At 53.7% G+C, this 16,927-nt stretch overlaps 1 protein-coding gene and 1 long non-coding RNA gene across 3 annotated transcripts; both read right to left on the minus strand.

Moving 5' to 3' along the window:
- Positions 1–1,655: 1,655 nt before the first annotated feature.
- On the minus strand, positions 1,656–7,373 carry LOC125338143. Its single transcript, XR_007208205.1, has 2 exons — positions 7,003–7,373; positions 1,656–4,749 (listed from the first exon to the last, which is right to left on the minus strand). It is a non-coding gene; the product is annotated as an uncharacterized LOC125338143 (long non-coding RNA).
- Positions 7,374–9,596: 2,223 nt separating this feature from the next.
- On the minus strand, positions 9,597–12,265 carry OLFML3 (olfactomedin like 3). Of its 2 annotated transcripts, none has more exons than XM_048328362.1 (3): positions 12,097–12,265; positions 11,026–11,311; positions 9,597–10,587 (listed from the first exon to the last, which is right to left on the minus strand). In XM_048328362.1, the coding sequence occupies exons 1-3, from the start codon at positions 12,202–12,204 to the stop codon at positions 9,800–9,802; spliced, it is 1,182 nt and encodes a 393-aa protein (XP_048184319.1). In that variant the 5' UTR covers positions 12,205–12,265; the 3' UTR covers positions 9,597–9,799. The 2 variants fall into 2 exon arrangements, with proteins under 2 accessions (XP_048184319.1, XP_048184320.1); XM_048328363.1 differs by lacking the exon at positions 12,097–12,265 and adding an exon at positions 11,990–12,079.
- Positions 12,266–16,927: the final 4,662 nt, after the last annotated feature.

Below are 16,927 nucleotides of genomic sequence, written 5' to 3' on the forward strand. Positions count from 1 at the left end.
AGCCATCCAATTCACATATGCAAATATTTTTCTGGCTCGTTAATTGCTTCCAAAGTGGAAGATTTCTCCTAATCTCCCATTAGCAGCTGCACATCCCTCTCCATTCCAAATTGCCGTGGTTGAGGGTTTGTGGCTGTCGGCAGGGACAGAGTGGAGGAGCGGTAATTTTTTAATTAAGTCGCTTTGCCGGCGTTCCTCTCGGGTGGCTGAGAGAAACGAGGGAGGATTTTGCTCATCGCTCTGCTGATTCCCTGGAGACCACCCTGCCCACCCCTCCGGGGATGCCCCACCAAATCTCCCTGTCCCAGTTCTGCTCTGCACCAGCCCAGTGCGGACACTGGTCCCACAGGACCAGTCCCGGGCAGGGTGAAAACCCCCGGAGCACCTCTGCTCCGAAGGCAGCTGCACCGGGAGCAGCTCCCACTTCCCGGAGATGATTTAATGTGGTTTTTCTGGAACGTGATGGTTACAGAAAGCAGGAGCACCTTCCTGCCTGGGGCATAACCTCGGCTCTGCCTAATGACCCTCTGATTGCTGCCCTCTGCGTCCTCACGGGGCTGCTCCCTCCACAGGGATGCACCACCTGCTCCTCGTGTGCTGAGGGAATTCTCCCCTCCTTCCTCAGGCCAGCAGGATCTGAGGAAGCATCGGGATGCACCAGGGAGCATCCCATGGATGTGGAGGATTCTCCTCCCCCGGCTGCTCATTGGGAGCATCTGTGGTGCCTCGGGACTGGCCAAGTGCCACCCTGGGCATGCAGACCCAGCTGTGTTGGGTTCTCCAGACAAAAGGGATGGTGCTGGTGTGGATCAGGACCTTTCCAAGCTCATCCCTCCAGGGCGATGCCACCCTTGAGGGCTTTGCTGCCCTGGAGTTCTTGGATGGTGCTGTCATTCCCAAAACAAAAGTTCCTGGCAGCAGGAATGGAGCTGACGATGCAATTAAAATAATTATTTCCTAAACCTGCATGTCCCTCCAAGCCTCTGGAAGTGGCTCTTGCAGTGGAGAATGGAAGAGCGGGCTCAGAGCTGCCTGGTTTGCCAGCACACAGCTGAGCATGCGAGGGGATGATGACACTACACCCCAGCTGTGCTAAATTTCATGGGATTTATTGGTACTGATGTCTCTTGATTAAATTATATTTCTTTCTTCATTTATTCTCTAACAAGCTGAACATTTCAATTTCCGAGGCAAACCTGGGTCGGGAATGGGAGGAGGTGGCAGCTGACGCTGATATTGGAGGGGCTCAGTTGGAGAGGAATACTTCTCATTTAAACCCCTGATTTCCTGAAAACCTACACTCAGGGGAGAATTGACAATTTCGAGCCAAGCTGAGAGCTGCAATTTCCTGCAGCAGCCACTCACAAAGCCGAGAGTGGCTCCATGACCTGTGTGATGCCAAGGATCCCCCAGGTTGCAAGTCTTGGAGCAGTTTTAGGTTAAAAGGGAATCATAGAATCATGGAATGGTTTGGGTTGGAAGGGACTTTAAAGATTATCCAGTTCCACCCCCCCTGCTCTGGGCAGAGAATCAGACCTTTCATTTTTTCTCTCCTGAGCAAATCCATGGAAGTGCTAATCTTTGCATCATTTTCATTTACAAGGGTTAGGAGGTAATTTAGGAGAAATCCATTTAGCTGAGCAATTAGCGAGTCAATAACACACTTCTGCATTTTATTAGAAATAGAAAAATTGATAATTTCTGTTTGTTTTGACCCCACCTCTGCAGTAATGGCAGCAATTTTCTGGGATAATCCCAGTTACCATGGTTATATCTCCCTCCAGGTCCTTGGCCACCTGCAGCAGGAGGACACAGGAGCGTGGGCAGAGCCAGGGCTGCTGTGCTGGGGGGATTGCCCCAGCCCCCCCAAATTCTGCATGCTGGTGTCACTCCAGTCTCCCCTGCCCTGCCTGCACCACTCATCCTTCCCCAGACGTCAGATGGAAAGTCAGGAGGGCTGGGAACCCCAAATTTGCTGCTCCATCCCAGCTGGGGATGAGGGATTTGGAGGCAAAGAGACAAAAAATCTCTACCTGATATTTCTTGGAGCTGACTCACAATCCCTGAGCTGCAGCACTGGGAAAGAGACCCCAACCCTCCTTTCCCAGGGAGAGTCACTTCACCCCTCAGCACTTTTGCTTCAGGAAGAAGGATTAAAGCAGAAAATTCAGATCTATTCCAAAAAGGCACTGGGGAGCTGATTTTGAGAAATTAAAGAACTGCTTAGCTGAATAGCTGAGCTGGTATTTTTCTGTCCTCAGGAAACAACTTTGATATAATAGCATTAGTAATAATAACACCCCAAAGAAAATCCTGGTGAAATCATGTAGACTGCAGGATGCGTGAAATCCCTGGGATGGGGCGAGCTGCCAGCATGGGTCCTCCTTGTGTCAGCAAAATCCCTCCTGGATGGGATGGAGACACATTACCACAAATGGGAGCAGCTCAGGAAAAATAATCCATCTCAATCAAAGAACCAAAATAGCAGAAAAATCTGCTAGTAAATGAAGCTCTCCAGAAAATACTGAAACTTGGTGCGTCACAAGCCACCGCTCCTCTGACAGGGCTGTGAGCTCCCAGCTTGAAGACTTTATTTTATTTCCAGAGGGAAGGAAGGAGTAGACAACACTGGGAAGCATGAGAGGAGCCTGGGCATCCCCACGCTGGCTGGGGCAGGGGGGACCCAGCTCTGAAGTGGCCCCATAGTTCTGCAAAATTCATCGTTTAAAAAGAAATTTCAGTTTCTGTCCCTTCCTTTTGGGAGGATGTAGCACATCTCTGACAAAGGGAGAGGACAGTGCAGAGGGTGTGAGTGCTCTGGAGGGGTTGGGGGGCTGGGGAGGGATGAGGGGAGCTCTGGGCCATGGAAGATTTGGCAGGAGCTGGGTTTGGTGTCTGAGGAGGAGAAGTGGGGCTGGGGGAAGTGGCTGGGCCCAGCTGGGGCACAATGTGCTCGCCCTCCAATCTCAGCAGCAGAGTCAGGATCTCCCCCAGGCAGGAATGGCTCTGAATGAGGGGACCCCCAGGGCTCTGCCCCTGCCAGGCTGAGCACCCCTGGCCAGACCAGCTCCAGGTGAGGGGCACACATGCCAGGAAAGCCTCCTCTGGCACCCCACAGTTCCTGTCCCTGCACCCAGAGCCCTCCTGTCCCCAAAGCCACCAAGTGCTCTGCAGGTCCCTGAGCTCCCTGACAGTGCCAAGACGAGAAATAACAGAGCTGGGCTGGAGCACACATTCCAAATCCCTGCTACCCATCAGAGATCCCACCTTCAGAGGGATGATTTCCATGTCAGGAAGTGTTTGGGGTCAATTTGGTTTTACTTTTTCTGCACTGCCATTAGGAAATGACGAGGACTGTAAGGGAGGTGCTGCCTCTCCGTGTCCCTCTTGGCCCGTCCGAGCTCATCCCAAGCCCCGGTGCCCTCCCAGCCCTGCTGTCAATCCCTAGGGGGAGATTTGCTGCCTCCCGACTCATGTATGATGAGTTACACCTCAACCAGATGTTCCGTGGGCAGGAGAACATATTCGAAGTTAAAAGCCAGTGATTAGAGTTGCCAACCAGCCATTAATAAAGTATTAAATGGAGAATTATCCCCCTCTTCCTGTTTCAATACAATGGGAGCTTCATAATGCACTTGTTTAAGTTGCCTGGTTTTAATTTTAGTTCCCGTGTTTCTAATAGGGCACGCAGAGCCATTTCACTTTATCAATAGCTCCTGTGAGCTGGAAAAGTCAGGGAGGGGAATAACGTCAATATCCTTGAGAATTAGACAAAGGAGGGAAAATTAGCCCAAAGATGTCAGTTTCTCTTTCCCACTGATAACACAACTTCCCAATTTACTTGACCAGATTGCCTCGCAAAGAGGAGTATTTTTCAAGAGGAGCAGAGATGAAAGGGATTATTACTTATAGAGGCTCTTCTTTAAAGAGATAAAGTATTTGGCAATTAAAGCACGAGGAGCTGCAGACTCCCAGGGGAAGGCTGGAGCAGCCCCATTAGCATATTTTCCACTAACCCTTCCTTTTGGAAAGGATGATCCCACTGCCCCCGCCCGGGGCTGGCTGTGGGGCTGCAGCCCTGGAAGGGGGAACAGGAGCAATCCTGGGCCCAGAGCCACCTCCACTGGGACCAGAGGCAGGGGAATGAAGGAATGAAGGTTTTTCACAACCTTTTTGTGGGGAAGAGGGTCTGGTTGTCCGTGTCTGCTCCAGGTAACCGGCACAGGACCAAACTGGGAGAACAGGGAGTCTGCCACGGGTGACCTTGAGTCAAGGCTGAATTTTCCTGAAACTCTTGTCAGTTCAGCAGGAATGGCTGGGAGGGCAGAGGCAGGGCAGCCAGGGCTGGGGCAGTGCAGGGCAACTGCGAGCAGCCACAAAAATCCACCTCCACACAGGACAGAGGCCCCTGAGGCAGCCCTGCCAGGGTCCCTGCATCCCGCTGGGGTCCTGCACCCAGCTGGAATCCCTGCATCCCATTGTGGTCCCTGCATCCCACTGGGGTCCCTGCATCCTGCTGGAAGTCCCTGCATCCTTCTGGGGTCCCTGCATCCCACCAGGGATTCCTGGGTCCCACCGAGGGAGCCCAGGCCATCCCATGGGCAGGGCTGGAGGTGCTGCTGCTCCCACTGGGGGTCCTGGCTGGGGCCGGGCAGTGCCAGGGTGGCTGGTGGGGACAATCAATACCCCTGAGGGCACCAAGGGCTCTGACAACAACTCCTCCAGCTGTGGCACGACCTTTGCTTTCTCCTAATTGTTGCAGTGGGGATCCTGCAACACGCATATATCAAACCAGGAGTCCCGTGGAAAGGAAATATATATACGGACAGACAGATTCTTGATAGCTGTTTCAGAGATGTTTATTTCTCCAGCCGCATGGCCGGAGCTCTGCCCAGGAACTGTCCCAGTCACGGGACCAAGGGTCCTCCTGCCCGCGCAGGGGACACAAACCAACCAATGGGAACGAGGCTGAGCAGGGACAGGGAAGCCCCGTGTCTGTGCCCTCAGGGCCCCTCTCCCAGGGCTACACGGCAGGGGAGGGACCCCAACACCTCACCCGTTTTATTTTAATAAAAGGAGAATGAAAACAACTGGATAAACATAACAAGAACAGTTTCAAAACAAAACAAGCCACCCTCCTGAGTCTTTAAATGTCCAAACAGATTCTCTGGAACATCTTAGGGCTGACAGAAGGGAGACAGAACTCTGAGCATGCTTTGTGGGGAAACTGAGGCAGGAGAGGGTTTAACTTCTTCCCTCCCCCTTTTCATCCCCCACTCGGCATTGGAAAGGGATTTTTGGGGAAACAATTGGCAAAAGCATGGTTTTGTGAGGGAAACCATGGATGAAAAAACGGACTGGGAATACACTGGGGGTAATAGGACATAGGGTAAAAGGGAAAGGTGGGATTAGGAAAGGGAAACTGTAGGGGGGGCTTACAATGGAGATACTGTCTAACATGACTACGATTTTTTGCATATATACTGCCTTTTACAGAAACACCATCAGGCCCAGTGACCTGCGATGCTTGTAACCCTTTTCTCCCTAGTACAATATTAAATTCCACCACTTCTCCATCTCCCAAGCTTGGGATCCATTTTTCAGGGTTATTCTTTTTAATAGCAGTTCTATGCACGAATATGTCTTGCTGGTTGTCACACCTTGTTATAAAACCATAATTTTGCTTAACATTATACCATTTTACTATCCCTAAGGTCTTAGTTGCTATGATCTTTTCCTTTTTCCGAGTGGCTGCTGTTTTCTGTCTCGCTGCGTCTTTGCTGTCTCTTTCGGTCGCTCCCGTGTTGGAATTGTCGGGGCTGCTGGTGCCTGCGCGCTCTTCCCGGGGTCGCGTTAGGGGCCGTGCGGGCCGGGCCGGGCCACGCCACTCAGTTCTCCGTGCGTCGCCTCCTCTGGTCGCAGCTTCGCTGCCGCTGCCGGGCGCTGCACCCACGTCTCGGCCGGGCCCCCGAGCGAGGACTCCCCCGCGCCCGGCTCCAGCGCGCGTCTCGGCCGGGCGCGGCTCCGTTCCACCGCCACCGCCGCCAGCCGCCGCCCGCGCGCCGCCCCTCTCAGTCGGGCATTCACGGGGCTCGCTCCACCACGCGCTGCACAGGACCGGGCAGGCACCGCCGGGTCCCGCCGCGCCTCGCTCCGCCACCGACACTGCGGCTCGCGTGGCTCCGCCTGCGCGCGGGAACTGCCTCGCTGCTGCTCGCAGGGCGCTCGGTGCACGTGGCCTGGGCCGCACGGTCCCTGCACCACGCTTCCCTTCACCAGGACACAGCTGACATTGCTCAACAGTCTCAGTAACTAAATAATATTCACGAAAATATTCTTCCATCGGCATATATTTTGACTCTAGTATTAACTGTGTCCAAACGGTTTTCCAAAAGCCCTTGGTAAGAATTAAATCCCAAGAAACATAGAAAAAGTTCTTAAACAACCATGCCAGGAAGTGTTTCAGTTCTTTTTGAGCTTGAATCAAGCTAAAATTTACAAATCGTTGTTCAAGAATCATTTTAAGTTTAAGATAAATGTCCATATGCGGCTCTGAGAGCCAAGAGTCTTCCCACGGTTCCTCCATAGTTCAGATATGGAATAGCAAAGCAAAACCAAGAAGAGGAATCCAAAGTTTCCAGGGTTTACTCACACAAATCAGTCGCTTAGGGATCGGGGATCGTTCTGCCCGCATTCTCCACCATTTGTTGCAGTGGGGATCCTGCAACACGCATATATCAAACCAGGAGTCCCGTGGAAAGGAAATATATATACGGACAGACAGATTCTTGATAGCTGTTTCAGAGATGTTTATTTCTCCAGCCGCATGGCCGGAGCTCTGCCGAGGAACTGTTCCAGTCACGGGACCAAGGGTCCTTCTGCCCGCGCAGGGAACACAAACCAACCAATGGGAACGAGGCTGAGCAGGGGCAGGGGAACCCCGTGTCTGTGCCCTCAGGGCCCCTCTCCCAGGGCTACACGGCAGGGGAGGGACCCCAACACCTAATGTGGTCAATAAATATTTAAACAAGAAAAGAAAGGAATCGATAACCCCGGCAGGAGATGGCGAGTTCTGGCACCTGCAGGAGGCAGAGCCACCCCCGTGAGGGTGGGGGGTGTCCATCCCATGGCAAACAGGAACCTGTGTCCCTGCTGCTCCCCTCTTCCATGAGTGACCCCTCTCCTGTGGGATATCTGGCAGGAGAGTCACCCAGACAGGCCAGCCTGAGGTCCCTCACACCCCTCCGTGGCACTGGGGGATGGCAGGGACTCAGCTCTGGCAGGAGAAGGGTGACCCCATCCTGGAGGCAGCCTGGGGACAATCTCTGCTCTCTGTGAGCAGGGACAGGACCCCAGGGAAGGGCTGGGGCTGGGCCAGGGCCAGGGCAGGCTGGAGAGCAGGGAAAGGTTCTTCCCCCAGAGGGTGCTGGGCACTGCCCAGGCTCCCCAGGGAATGGGCACTGCCCCAGGGCTGCCAGAGCTCCAGGAGCGTTTGGACAGCGCTGCCAGGGATGCCCAGGGTGAGGCTGTTGGGGTGTCTGTGCAGGGCCAGGAGCTGGACTGGATGGTCCTGGTGGATCCCTTCCAGCTCAGGATATTCCCTGATTCCATGAGCACTGAGGGTCGTGGTCCCCACCCCCCTACCCCCGGGTCACAGTGTGCCTGCAGCCAGCTCAGAGCTGAACCACCCCTCTTGGTCACGCGTGGTTTTTGTCTCAGTGTTTGTCAGCAGATGGAGATGAGGCTGTTCCGTTTTACAGGAATTTTTCCAAGGATTAATTAGCTGATGTTTCCTGGAGTACTTTGAAGATGTGGAGTGTGAGATAAGTGCTGTGCTCTAGAAGCCCATCGGGCACAGCAGTTATTTTGTTCATTCTACTCCTCATTCCCAAAGTGTTCGTACAAAACAAATTCCACAGGAGCTTGTGGGGCTCTGATTGACCTGGTTTAGTGAGGGGCATCTCTGCCCACGGTCCTCAGCACAGGGAGGACGTGGAGTCACTGGAGCGAGGCCAGAGGAGGCCACAGAGCTGCTCCGAGGGCTGGAGCCCCTCTGGAGCCAGGCTGGGAGAGCCGGGGGTGTTCACCCGGGGGAGAGAAGGCTCCAGGTGTCACAGGAAAGTGCAGGTCTGATGGTGCAGGACTCGTTCCAGGCTACAAGATGGTTTCTGGAGCAGAATCATTACCGCCCCATCAGTTTTAATTCAAGCTGGAGAAATCATCGGTGTAATTATTTACTACTGTGAGATTTCTGAAAATTATATTTCTTTTACCGCCATTATTGATCTTGAAAAGGGCCATAAATTAACTTGACAGTTCACAGAGTCCTTCACACTTGGATGGTTTCTCTGCTTGACTTGCACTGTGTGTTGAACTTTCAGCACCAGCCAATTACAGTCATTCAAAGTGAGTATTTGAAGATTTTTCTTATGCAACCAGTTTGATTATAATACCAAAGAACTTGAGGCAAATACCAAGTGGCCTCCATATGGCAGGACAGTTTGGCTGGAGCTGAGCATGGGGGGATGCTGGATGGGCTTTAGGGTGGCACTGGGATGGCATGGCCACACCACAACCCTGGGAGAGCAGGTGGCCATGGGGGCCCCTCAGGCGCTTGGCAATGGTGCTCCCCACGGGGCTGGCACCTCTCTGGGGTGCCCAGGCAGCTCCTGGCCTCTCATCCCAAAGGCAGCCTGGCACTGGCACCAGCAGGATGCAACCCTCACCCAGCCAGCCTGGCCCATGGCTTCAATGCTTGTCCCCAGAATGGACCTCTGATGGGAAAAAGGGACGCTCGCGGCGCTGAAACCCCTCCTAATCCATCCTCTGTGCCCTCAGGATGTTGTGATGGGATCAAATCACAGCAATCCTGCCTTTCTGGGGGCCCAGGGACAGAGATGGGACAAATCCTGCACCCTGCAGGGGTGGGGGGTGAGTGAGAGCACGAGGGACAGTCTCTGCTGGGGCAGGAGGGACGTGGCCTGGGGGAAACGTGGGGCTGTCCCCAGCCCCCGAGGAGCTCCCAGCACCTGCCCTGTCCTGCCCCATCCCCTCTGGGGCTGCTCTGTGCAGGAACTCGGTGCCAGAGGAAGAGGGGATGGAAGGGCATGGGGGAAACCTTACATAAGGTGGAGATTCTGCGGCTGCAGGGGGAACTCTGCTGTGCTTCATTAGAAACAAAACTCAGTAAATCAGCAACATCTGGGGCCTGCTGGCTGTGGCGCCGCCCCGGCATGGGAGGGAAATCTCCTGTTGTCCTCCCAGATTAAGGGATTTTGCTGTTTGCTCACAGTTTTGTACATGTAAAACAAGCTGGCCCCGACCAGCAGCCTGCCCAAAGCCTCAGCTTCAATCTCTGCCCTAAGCCCTTCCAAAACCCTCACCCAAAGCCCCCAACATAAACCCCTGCCCTAAGCCCCAGGCCAGCCCCCTGCCCAGGCACCCTCCCAAGGTCTGTCTGTGCTCGCTGCTCTGAGCCCTGCACGGACACCCCACCCTTGGGAAGTGTCTTTTGGGGTGTCTCAGGGGCGACACGGAACTCAGGGCTCTGACAGCCCTGCCCAGCGCCCCACGCTCCCCCAGGCAGATGGCTGCACTTCACTGCATAGTATTTATTCATTATATCAGAAAAGAAAACCTCATTAAATTAGTCCAGGACTCTGCAGGGTGCTCCCAGGCAGGGACACCCGGTGCTGGGGGGCGGCTGGGGTGGGGGTCCAGCATTTCCTCATTTCACAGTGATGGGAGAAGGGGCAGAGACGCCATCCTGCGGGCTGGGCTGGGCAGCGCCGGCGGCCCCTCAGACCTCCAGCTTCTTCTTCATCTCCATGCGGTAAATGATCTGGTAGCCGTCGTCCCAGGCGTAGATCTGCCTCTCCCGGGGGCTGTACTTGAGGCTGGAGTGGGAGCCGTAGCGCTTGGGGAAGTAGACGAGGGAGGCGTCCTCGGGGGCCAGGGTGCCGCTGACGTCGAAGACGCACTGGACGCGGGCGCGGCTGGGCAGGCGCGTGTTGTACACCACGTGCAGCGCCCCGCACACCACGAAGGCGCCCTCGGCGTTCTCCCGCGGGCACGGCGTGTCCCACATCTGCTCGATGTCCAGCGAGGCGGGGTCCAGCTTGGCCAGGCACATGTTCTTCTCGTCCTCCTTGGTGGCATAGATGGCCCAGAGCCCCTCCTCGTCCGCCGACACCTCGATGTAGGTGGAGGGGGAGAGCCCAAAGACGGGGATCTGCTCCTCGGCCGGGAACACCGAGCTGTCCACCACCGTCTTGTTGGCCAGGTTGAACTTGATCACCTGGAAGGACAGGCCCTGCTGGCGGATGTAGTAGAGGTGCCCATTGTAGACGAGGTGCCCGGTGCCCACCCAAGGGTAGGGCAGCTTGATGCGGGCAGCCTTGCGGGTGGCAGAGAAGAGGGTGAACTCCCGCATGCGGGGGAAGACGTAAACCGTGTCATTGGCGGTGCCGTCGAACACATAGATCTTCTCCGAGCTCCCCGCAGCGTCCTTGGTCCAGAGCCCCGAGGCACTGCCGAAACGCTTCAGGATCTTCATGGCCCTGATGCTGGCGATGGTGTCACTGCAATCTGCAGGAGTGGGGCAGTCGTGACAGCCTGGGAACCGCCCGGCCCTGCAGCGGGACTGCTGCTGCCCCATGCTGCCTTCTCACCCTGTCCCACCGTGGCCCTCAGGCAACTGCCTCGAAAACTCGCCGAAGGGGTTTGAGTGCATCCCTGGTGGCATTGAGAAGTCCCATAGCGCACCCATGCCATGGGCAGGGGAGCCACCCTCACCCCAGCCCTGCCCCAGAGGCTCAGAGATGCACAGGGCTCCGGCCTGGGGCTTGGATGCAGCTCCCAGGCTCGGGGGGATGCAGGAGCTTGTGCCAGAGGCACCTGAGATGCCCTGCTGGGACACAATGCCACAGCCTGTGGCTGGGGGACACTTGGACTGGGGTGGGCTGGGAAGGGTCGGGGTAACCCTCACACAGGACCATTCCCCAGGGAGCCACGGCAGCCCCTCACCTGTGAGCTTGGTGTACTTCTCATTCTTCCTCTGCTTGGCTGTGGCCACCTGCTTGTCCATCAGCGTCTCATCCACCTCCACGCAGGGTGGGGCAGGGTTCTGTGTCTCCAGGTAATCCACCTCTCGCTCCAGCCGGTCCACGCGCACGGCCGCGCTCTCGGCCTCCGCCCGCATCGCCTCCCGCTCCTTCTCGGCCGCCTCCAGCATCCCCAGCACCTGGTTCTTGAAGTCCCGCAGCTCCGTGGAGTAGCGGCTGCTCTGGTCGTGCCACTGTGAGATCCTCTCCTGGGGTGGCCAAGGGGACACTGAGGTCTCCAAACCTCACAGCCCATCAGTGGCAGCTGTCCCAGCCTGCCCGGGCTGTGGGAGCCCCCGGAGCCACACGGGGCTCGTGTCTCTGGGTCCCATCCCACCCCATTCCTGTGGTGCTCCCAAACCCACGCTGCTCCCGTGTTGCTTCTGCAATGTTCCCAGACCTGTGATGCCCATTCCTGCAATGCTCCCATGATGTTCCCAGACCCACAATGTTCCTACTCTTCCATGACACTCCCAGGCCCATGATGCCCCCACTCCCGTGTTGCCCCAGATCCGCAGTGCCCCGGCTCTCCCATGACACCCCCATGATGCCCCCATGATGTTCCTGAACTCACAATGCCCCCCACTCTCCCACGATGCTCCCAGATCCCTGATGCCTCCATTCCTATGATGACCGCATGAAGCTCCCAGATCTGCAATGCCCCTGCTTTCCCATGATGTTCCTAAACCCGTGATGTTCCCATTCCTGCGGTGTCCCCATGGTTCTCCCAGACCCGCAGTGCCCCTGCTCCCGAGATCCGCCTGTCCCGCAGCGCTCCCACGCCCGTCTTGCTCCCGTGCATTCTCGTGCTGGGCTGTGCAGGACCCTGGCGGGGGCTGCCAGGACACCCCACACCCTGCTCCGTCTCCATCCCAGCTCCTCCTTACCCAGCTCCGCTCCCAGCCCCGCCGGCCTCCATGGAGAAGGGGTGGGAGCCCCGTCATGGGGCGATTCGGGGTGTGGGGCGGGTGTGGGGCCCTGCTCGGGGCTGTACCTCCAGGAGGGTGAGGCGCCGCTCCACGTACTCCATGAATTGCTGCTGCTGGGCGCGCAGGGCCGGGGCGAGGAGCGGCAGGAGCAGCAGGCAGCGCCAGGGCCCCATGGCCGGCAGCGAGAGCAGCCTCCAGCTCAGTGCTCAGGAATGCTCCGGCCTCCCCAGCCCTTATTGAATCCAGATGTGCAGAGGGAGGAGAGGCTGCTCCTTCCCCGCAGACCAGCCCCGGGCGCTTTAACCCCTTCGTGCCCCAGCAGTGCCCCCGAGCCGCGAGGATGGGGCTGCGTGCGGGGTGCGGGGAGCGCCGCAGGAGCCCTGGCGACAGAAGGACAGGTCCTCATGAGCCGCGATGTGGGGACAGCCCGTGGGACAGCAGAGATGTCCAAGGCCAGCGGCCAACCTGAGCCTCGGCCTTGTCCAGGTCTGGTGGAGGCAAAGTTAGACCAGCACCGTGGGCACCAGCCCCAAGCCTGTGTCCCCCCCGAGCCTGTGTCCGCAGGAGCCCGTGTCCCGTCCGAGCCCGTGTCCCCTCCGAGCCCGAGTCCCCTCCGAGCCCGTGTCCCCTCCGAGCCCGTGTCCCCCATGTCCTGGCTGCAGAGCCGGCAGCTCCTGCCCGGCTCCCCGTGCCGAGGTCCTGCGGATCCCCCTGGGCAGAGCCATCGGGGCCAGGGCTGGGACCGGGCAGGTTGGGCACTGCCGGAGCTGCCCGGCCACTCGCCGGCCTCTGGAGCCGCTTGCCCGAGGTGACCCAAGGGCTGGTGTGGGGCCGCTTGGCAGCTCCCACAGCCCCCGGACGGGGTCAGCCCAGGTGTGGTGTGATGGTGGGTGGATGGATGGATGGATGGATGGACGGACGGACGGACGGACACTGCAGCTCCAGGCCCTGGCTGCAGCCGGGCCGGGCGGTTCTGCGGCACCGGCGGTGAGCTCCGGGGCCATGGGCACGGACTGGTCGGAGCCGGGGCCGCGGTGCTGCGCCGGGGCGAGTGTGCCATCTAGTGCCGCTGCATCTGCCATCTGCCTCCCAAATCCGCATCCGGGATCCACAGCCCGCATCCAAATCCCGCACCCACATCCCGGATCTGCGTCCCACATCCGCATCCCACTCCCATACCCTGGGTCTGCATCCCGCACCATCGATAGCTCATTCTGGATATCCCCAAATCCCTCTCCCACCCCGCTTAACAGACCAAGTGACCAAATGAATAGAGTACAGAAAATTAACCCTTTTTATTGATGCATTGCAATTGTTCTACATTTTTACCATATTATGTAGAAAATACTTAAAATACAAGCTACTTTGTAAAACCAAAGACAAACATTGAATCCAAAGATAAACTATGTTTTCACAATGGACCCTTCTCCCATATAGTTAGTATTAAATTTTTAAATATCTATTTCTTTTGTTAAAATGATTTTTACATACCCCCTAAGTACATCAGCAATACAAACATAGATCAGTAATTGTCAGAAACTACCTGTATCTAGCGGCTTGTAAAAAGGAAGAGCACAACCATAAAAGAAAGTTAAATTTTACACAGTAACTAGCATATCAAATACATTTAATAAAGTAGGAATTCCATTGCAATATCAAGGATTCAAGCAGAAATACTAACATTACATATAATGTACTGCTACATGTAGTGAGATAGATATAGTTCAAGCTGAATCTGAAATCACACATTATATATAAAGTTTAGCAACAAACAACCATGTGGACATGCGGCACCATTCAGAAGTTTAAATAAAATAAAAAAAAGAAAGCAGGGCTGTGCCAATCCTGTCATTTAGAAGCAATTTAGTTTCATGTACTAAAAGAAATTGCTGAGTCAGAGGTAAATTACTGCATCCCATCAATTAGGTGCTAAGCAGGAAAGCCTCAGGAGTTGCCTCTGCAGGGGCTATCACAGCTGCAAATACAGGTCAGGTAAGAGAAAACTGATTGAACAGCTCAAGAATCACACAGACAAACCTAGCTGGGACCACGGCTATCAAATATTCCAAAGGTGAATCCCAAACTAGTTGTAAAGAAAAGGATGCCAATTCCTATCCAGAGATAGCAGATTTCTCTCCAAAAATGTGTAGTGGGCTCTGACAACGAGGAGAGTCAATTCTTGAACCCAATTTGAGGCTGGATATGCAAGGGAAGAAGGGATGTATCTCCTTAGAGCAGAACACAATACACCTAAACTGGGCATCATATAGTGGGGCCAGACTGGGAGGCCCTGGCCCTGCTGGGGTGGGGTTTGCTGTGTATCACAGAGGAACTCTGGGGTATTGACAGCTTGTTCCAAATGGAGCACGTTTGATTTTACCTACGTCATTTCCATCTCATCCTCCTGGTTCCAACACTTCTGGGAACTCGGGCAGTGGAGGAGATGACTCCGTGCTTTGGGAATACATTTGATTGGGATTAATTGTGTTACAAGGTCTCTAAATGGACATTTTAAGCTGCTTTTTTTAGGGAGAAGTGGGCAAGTTCTCAAAATTATTAGCAGATTTTGCTAGAGGTCTTTAGGGTTTTTTTTTCCTGTTAGTGAAGTGTTTTCCATGAAGTCCTATTTGTGAAACAGGGAGTTGGAGCTTGGTTTGCCTTTCGGTGGAAAGGCACAACTCTGTACCCAAGAGGTATCTCAAGGCAAGTACTGAACACAAGCAATGTCAAAAAAAGCAAGAAAGTGCCTACAGCAACAAACAGCATCGTTTGCAGCAACGATGTGGCACAGCAAGGTTGGTTTTCCGCACGCTCACGGAAGTGCTCCGACTACAAACACACTGAACATCAATGTGGGCTAATGCTACCGTCCAGTTCCACAGCCCTCCATCCCTCCCTCAGTCCATCCATCTCAGGCCAGTCCAGACTTCCTTCTAGCAGGAATGTGGGCTTGCAGAAATGACTTGGGCATCTCTTGCCACAGCCCGGTCAGGACCGGCCTCCTTCCCACTGGGACGGAACATAAACTGGGGTTCAAGGTTACCAAACCTCTTATTGCTGCAGTAACACGACCGCTGGAACCAGTTTATATCATCCTTTTGGACAAGATACTTTATGTGTTAGATGAGAAATAATTCCTAGTACAAGGGACCCAAGAAAACAAAGTGTAGTCCAAAACCTGCACTGATTATCCAAAGTGAGTATTTCCTCTGAACACTAACCAGGGCTACAGCTGACAGACCTTCCCAACAACTCCACATTAGCAGTAGCATTATAAAACTTTTTAATGGTATTATGTGCTTTACAGCAGGCTCTCTTTGGTATAAATATTCTATCACCAAGCTAGCAATATTTTACACGACACGTCTGCTATTCCTGTGGGGGAAGGTAACGCCACACTAAACCTAATAAAAGTGATTGCACGTATTTAATCACTTCTGCAATATTAGACTGAACATTCCAATGCATTCCCAGCACTACCTTATTCGAAATGCACTGACAGACACTAACAGTACATGTGCCATTTCAAGGGAAAGCTTCAAGGGGACATCGCTTCACTGGGAACAAGAACGGAGCTCGGATGAGAGCGGTGACAGGGAGAGGGCTCTGCACCATCCTGCTGCTCTGGCTGGGGAAAGCTGGGTGGGTGAATTGCTTCAATTCGACGGGGGCTTGCTGGTCCCTCGTAAGGCAAGCTCACTGTAAACTCTAGTCACACTACATCATCATTTAAGGCACTACAATAAGGGGACACACCAAACAACTCTTCATCACACATACCTGTGCAAAACAAATCCAAGGTATCCTTTCCTCTCGTGAAGCTCTACTCCTCTCTCAGTGCTACAGTGATGAGCTCTAACCATTGCATTATATCACATACATTCCAACATGAATCAATTCATTTTGGTTTAAATACAAAGGATACAACACTTCCATCCCCAGGAACGTTTAAGAATTAGACAAACACTAAGTACAGAGTTCAAGTATAATCACTACACATTTTGATTACAAAGACAGAACATTTGGGGTTAGCAGGAAGTTTTGCCTGTTATATTTTTCTAATCAATATGTACATATTTCATTTTCTGTAAAATATTAAAACACCACCAATACAAAACTTCTAAAATAGTTTTAAATTCAGTAATAAACTTTAAAATCTGGATTTTTTTTCCTTTTTTCTTTTTCTTTCTCTTTTTTTGTCTTGTTTTTTCTCTTTTTTTTTTTTGTTGCAATTCCTACATGCACGTACTGTTTACAAGTCTTGTTAAGAGCGCTTTAGAGTAGCTGCTGACATATCCAGGAGGATACGCTCACAGGAGTATAAAAAGCTGTACACATCAATACAGTGATGTTTCATTGTATTTCAAATTCATCTCCCTCCTAAATGAATCACGTGAGGCAAAATATTAAGAAAAACAGAACAAAGCAAAGCCCTGTGCTTCTGTGAAGGAATCCAGCTCCATTATAGGGCCAGCATCTAATAAGCTGCAGAAACCAAATTTTAGAGCAACGCTGCACTGTTCACTCTCAACTGGAGACAACAACACCCTGACAGAGCCGCTGAGCTCTGTCACACAGTGAGATCCTGAATGCAGTTTGAACCACTTAGAAGAATTCTGCAATGAACACAACAAAAATTCAGCTGGGTTGTGGAGAATTTTCGAGAAAACAAAGCAGACTCCAGGGTTTACAGGACTCCTGAATGTATCGTGTTGCTGGTATAAGGCAGCTGCCTCTACCAGCCCTTAAACAAAGCAGAGGAGTAAACAAAACACCTTTGACAGAAACATATATGGAGATGTAATGGCTTTTGCAGAACCAGCAATTTGTTAAAGACAACGTGAATTAGAGAAGAGATGTTAAAATAGTAAATCTGATTTTAAAACTGCCCCAGCA

The sequence above is a fragment of the Corvus hawaiiensis genome, chromosome 24, assembly GCF_020740725.1.
Source record: "Corvus hawaiiensis isolate bCorHaw1 chromosome 24, bCorHaw1.pri.cur, whole genome shotgun sequence".
In the NCBI taxonomy this organism is placed as follows: domain Eukaryota; kingdom Metazoa; phylum Chordata; class Aves; order Passeriformes; family Corvidae; genus Corvus; species Corvus hawaiiensis.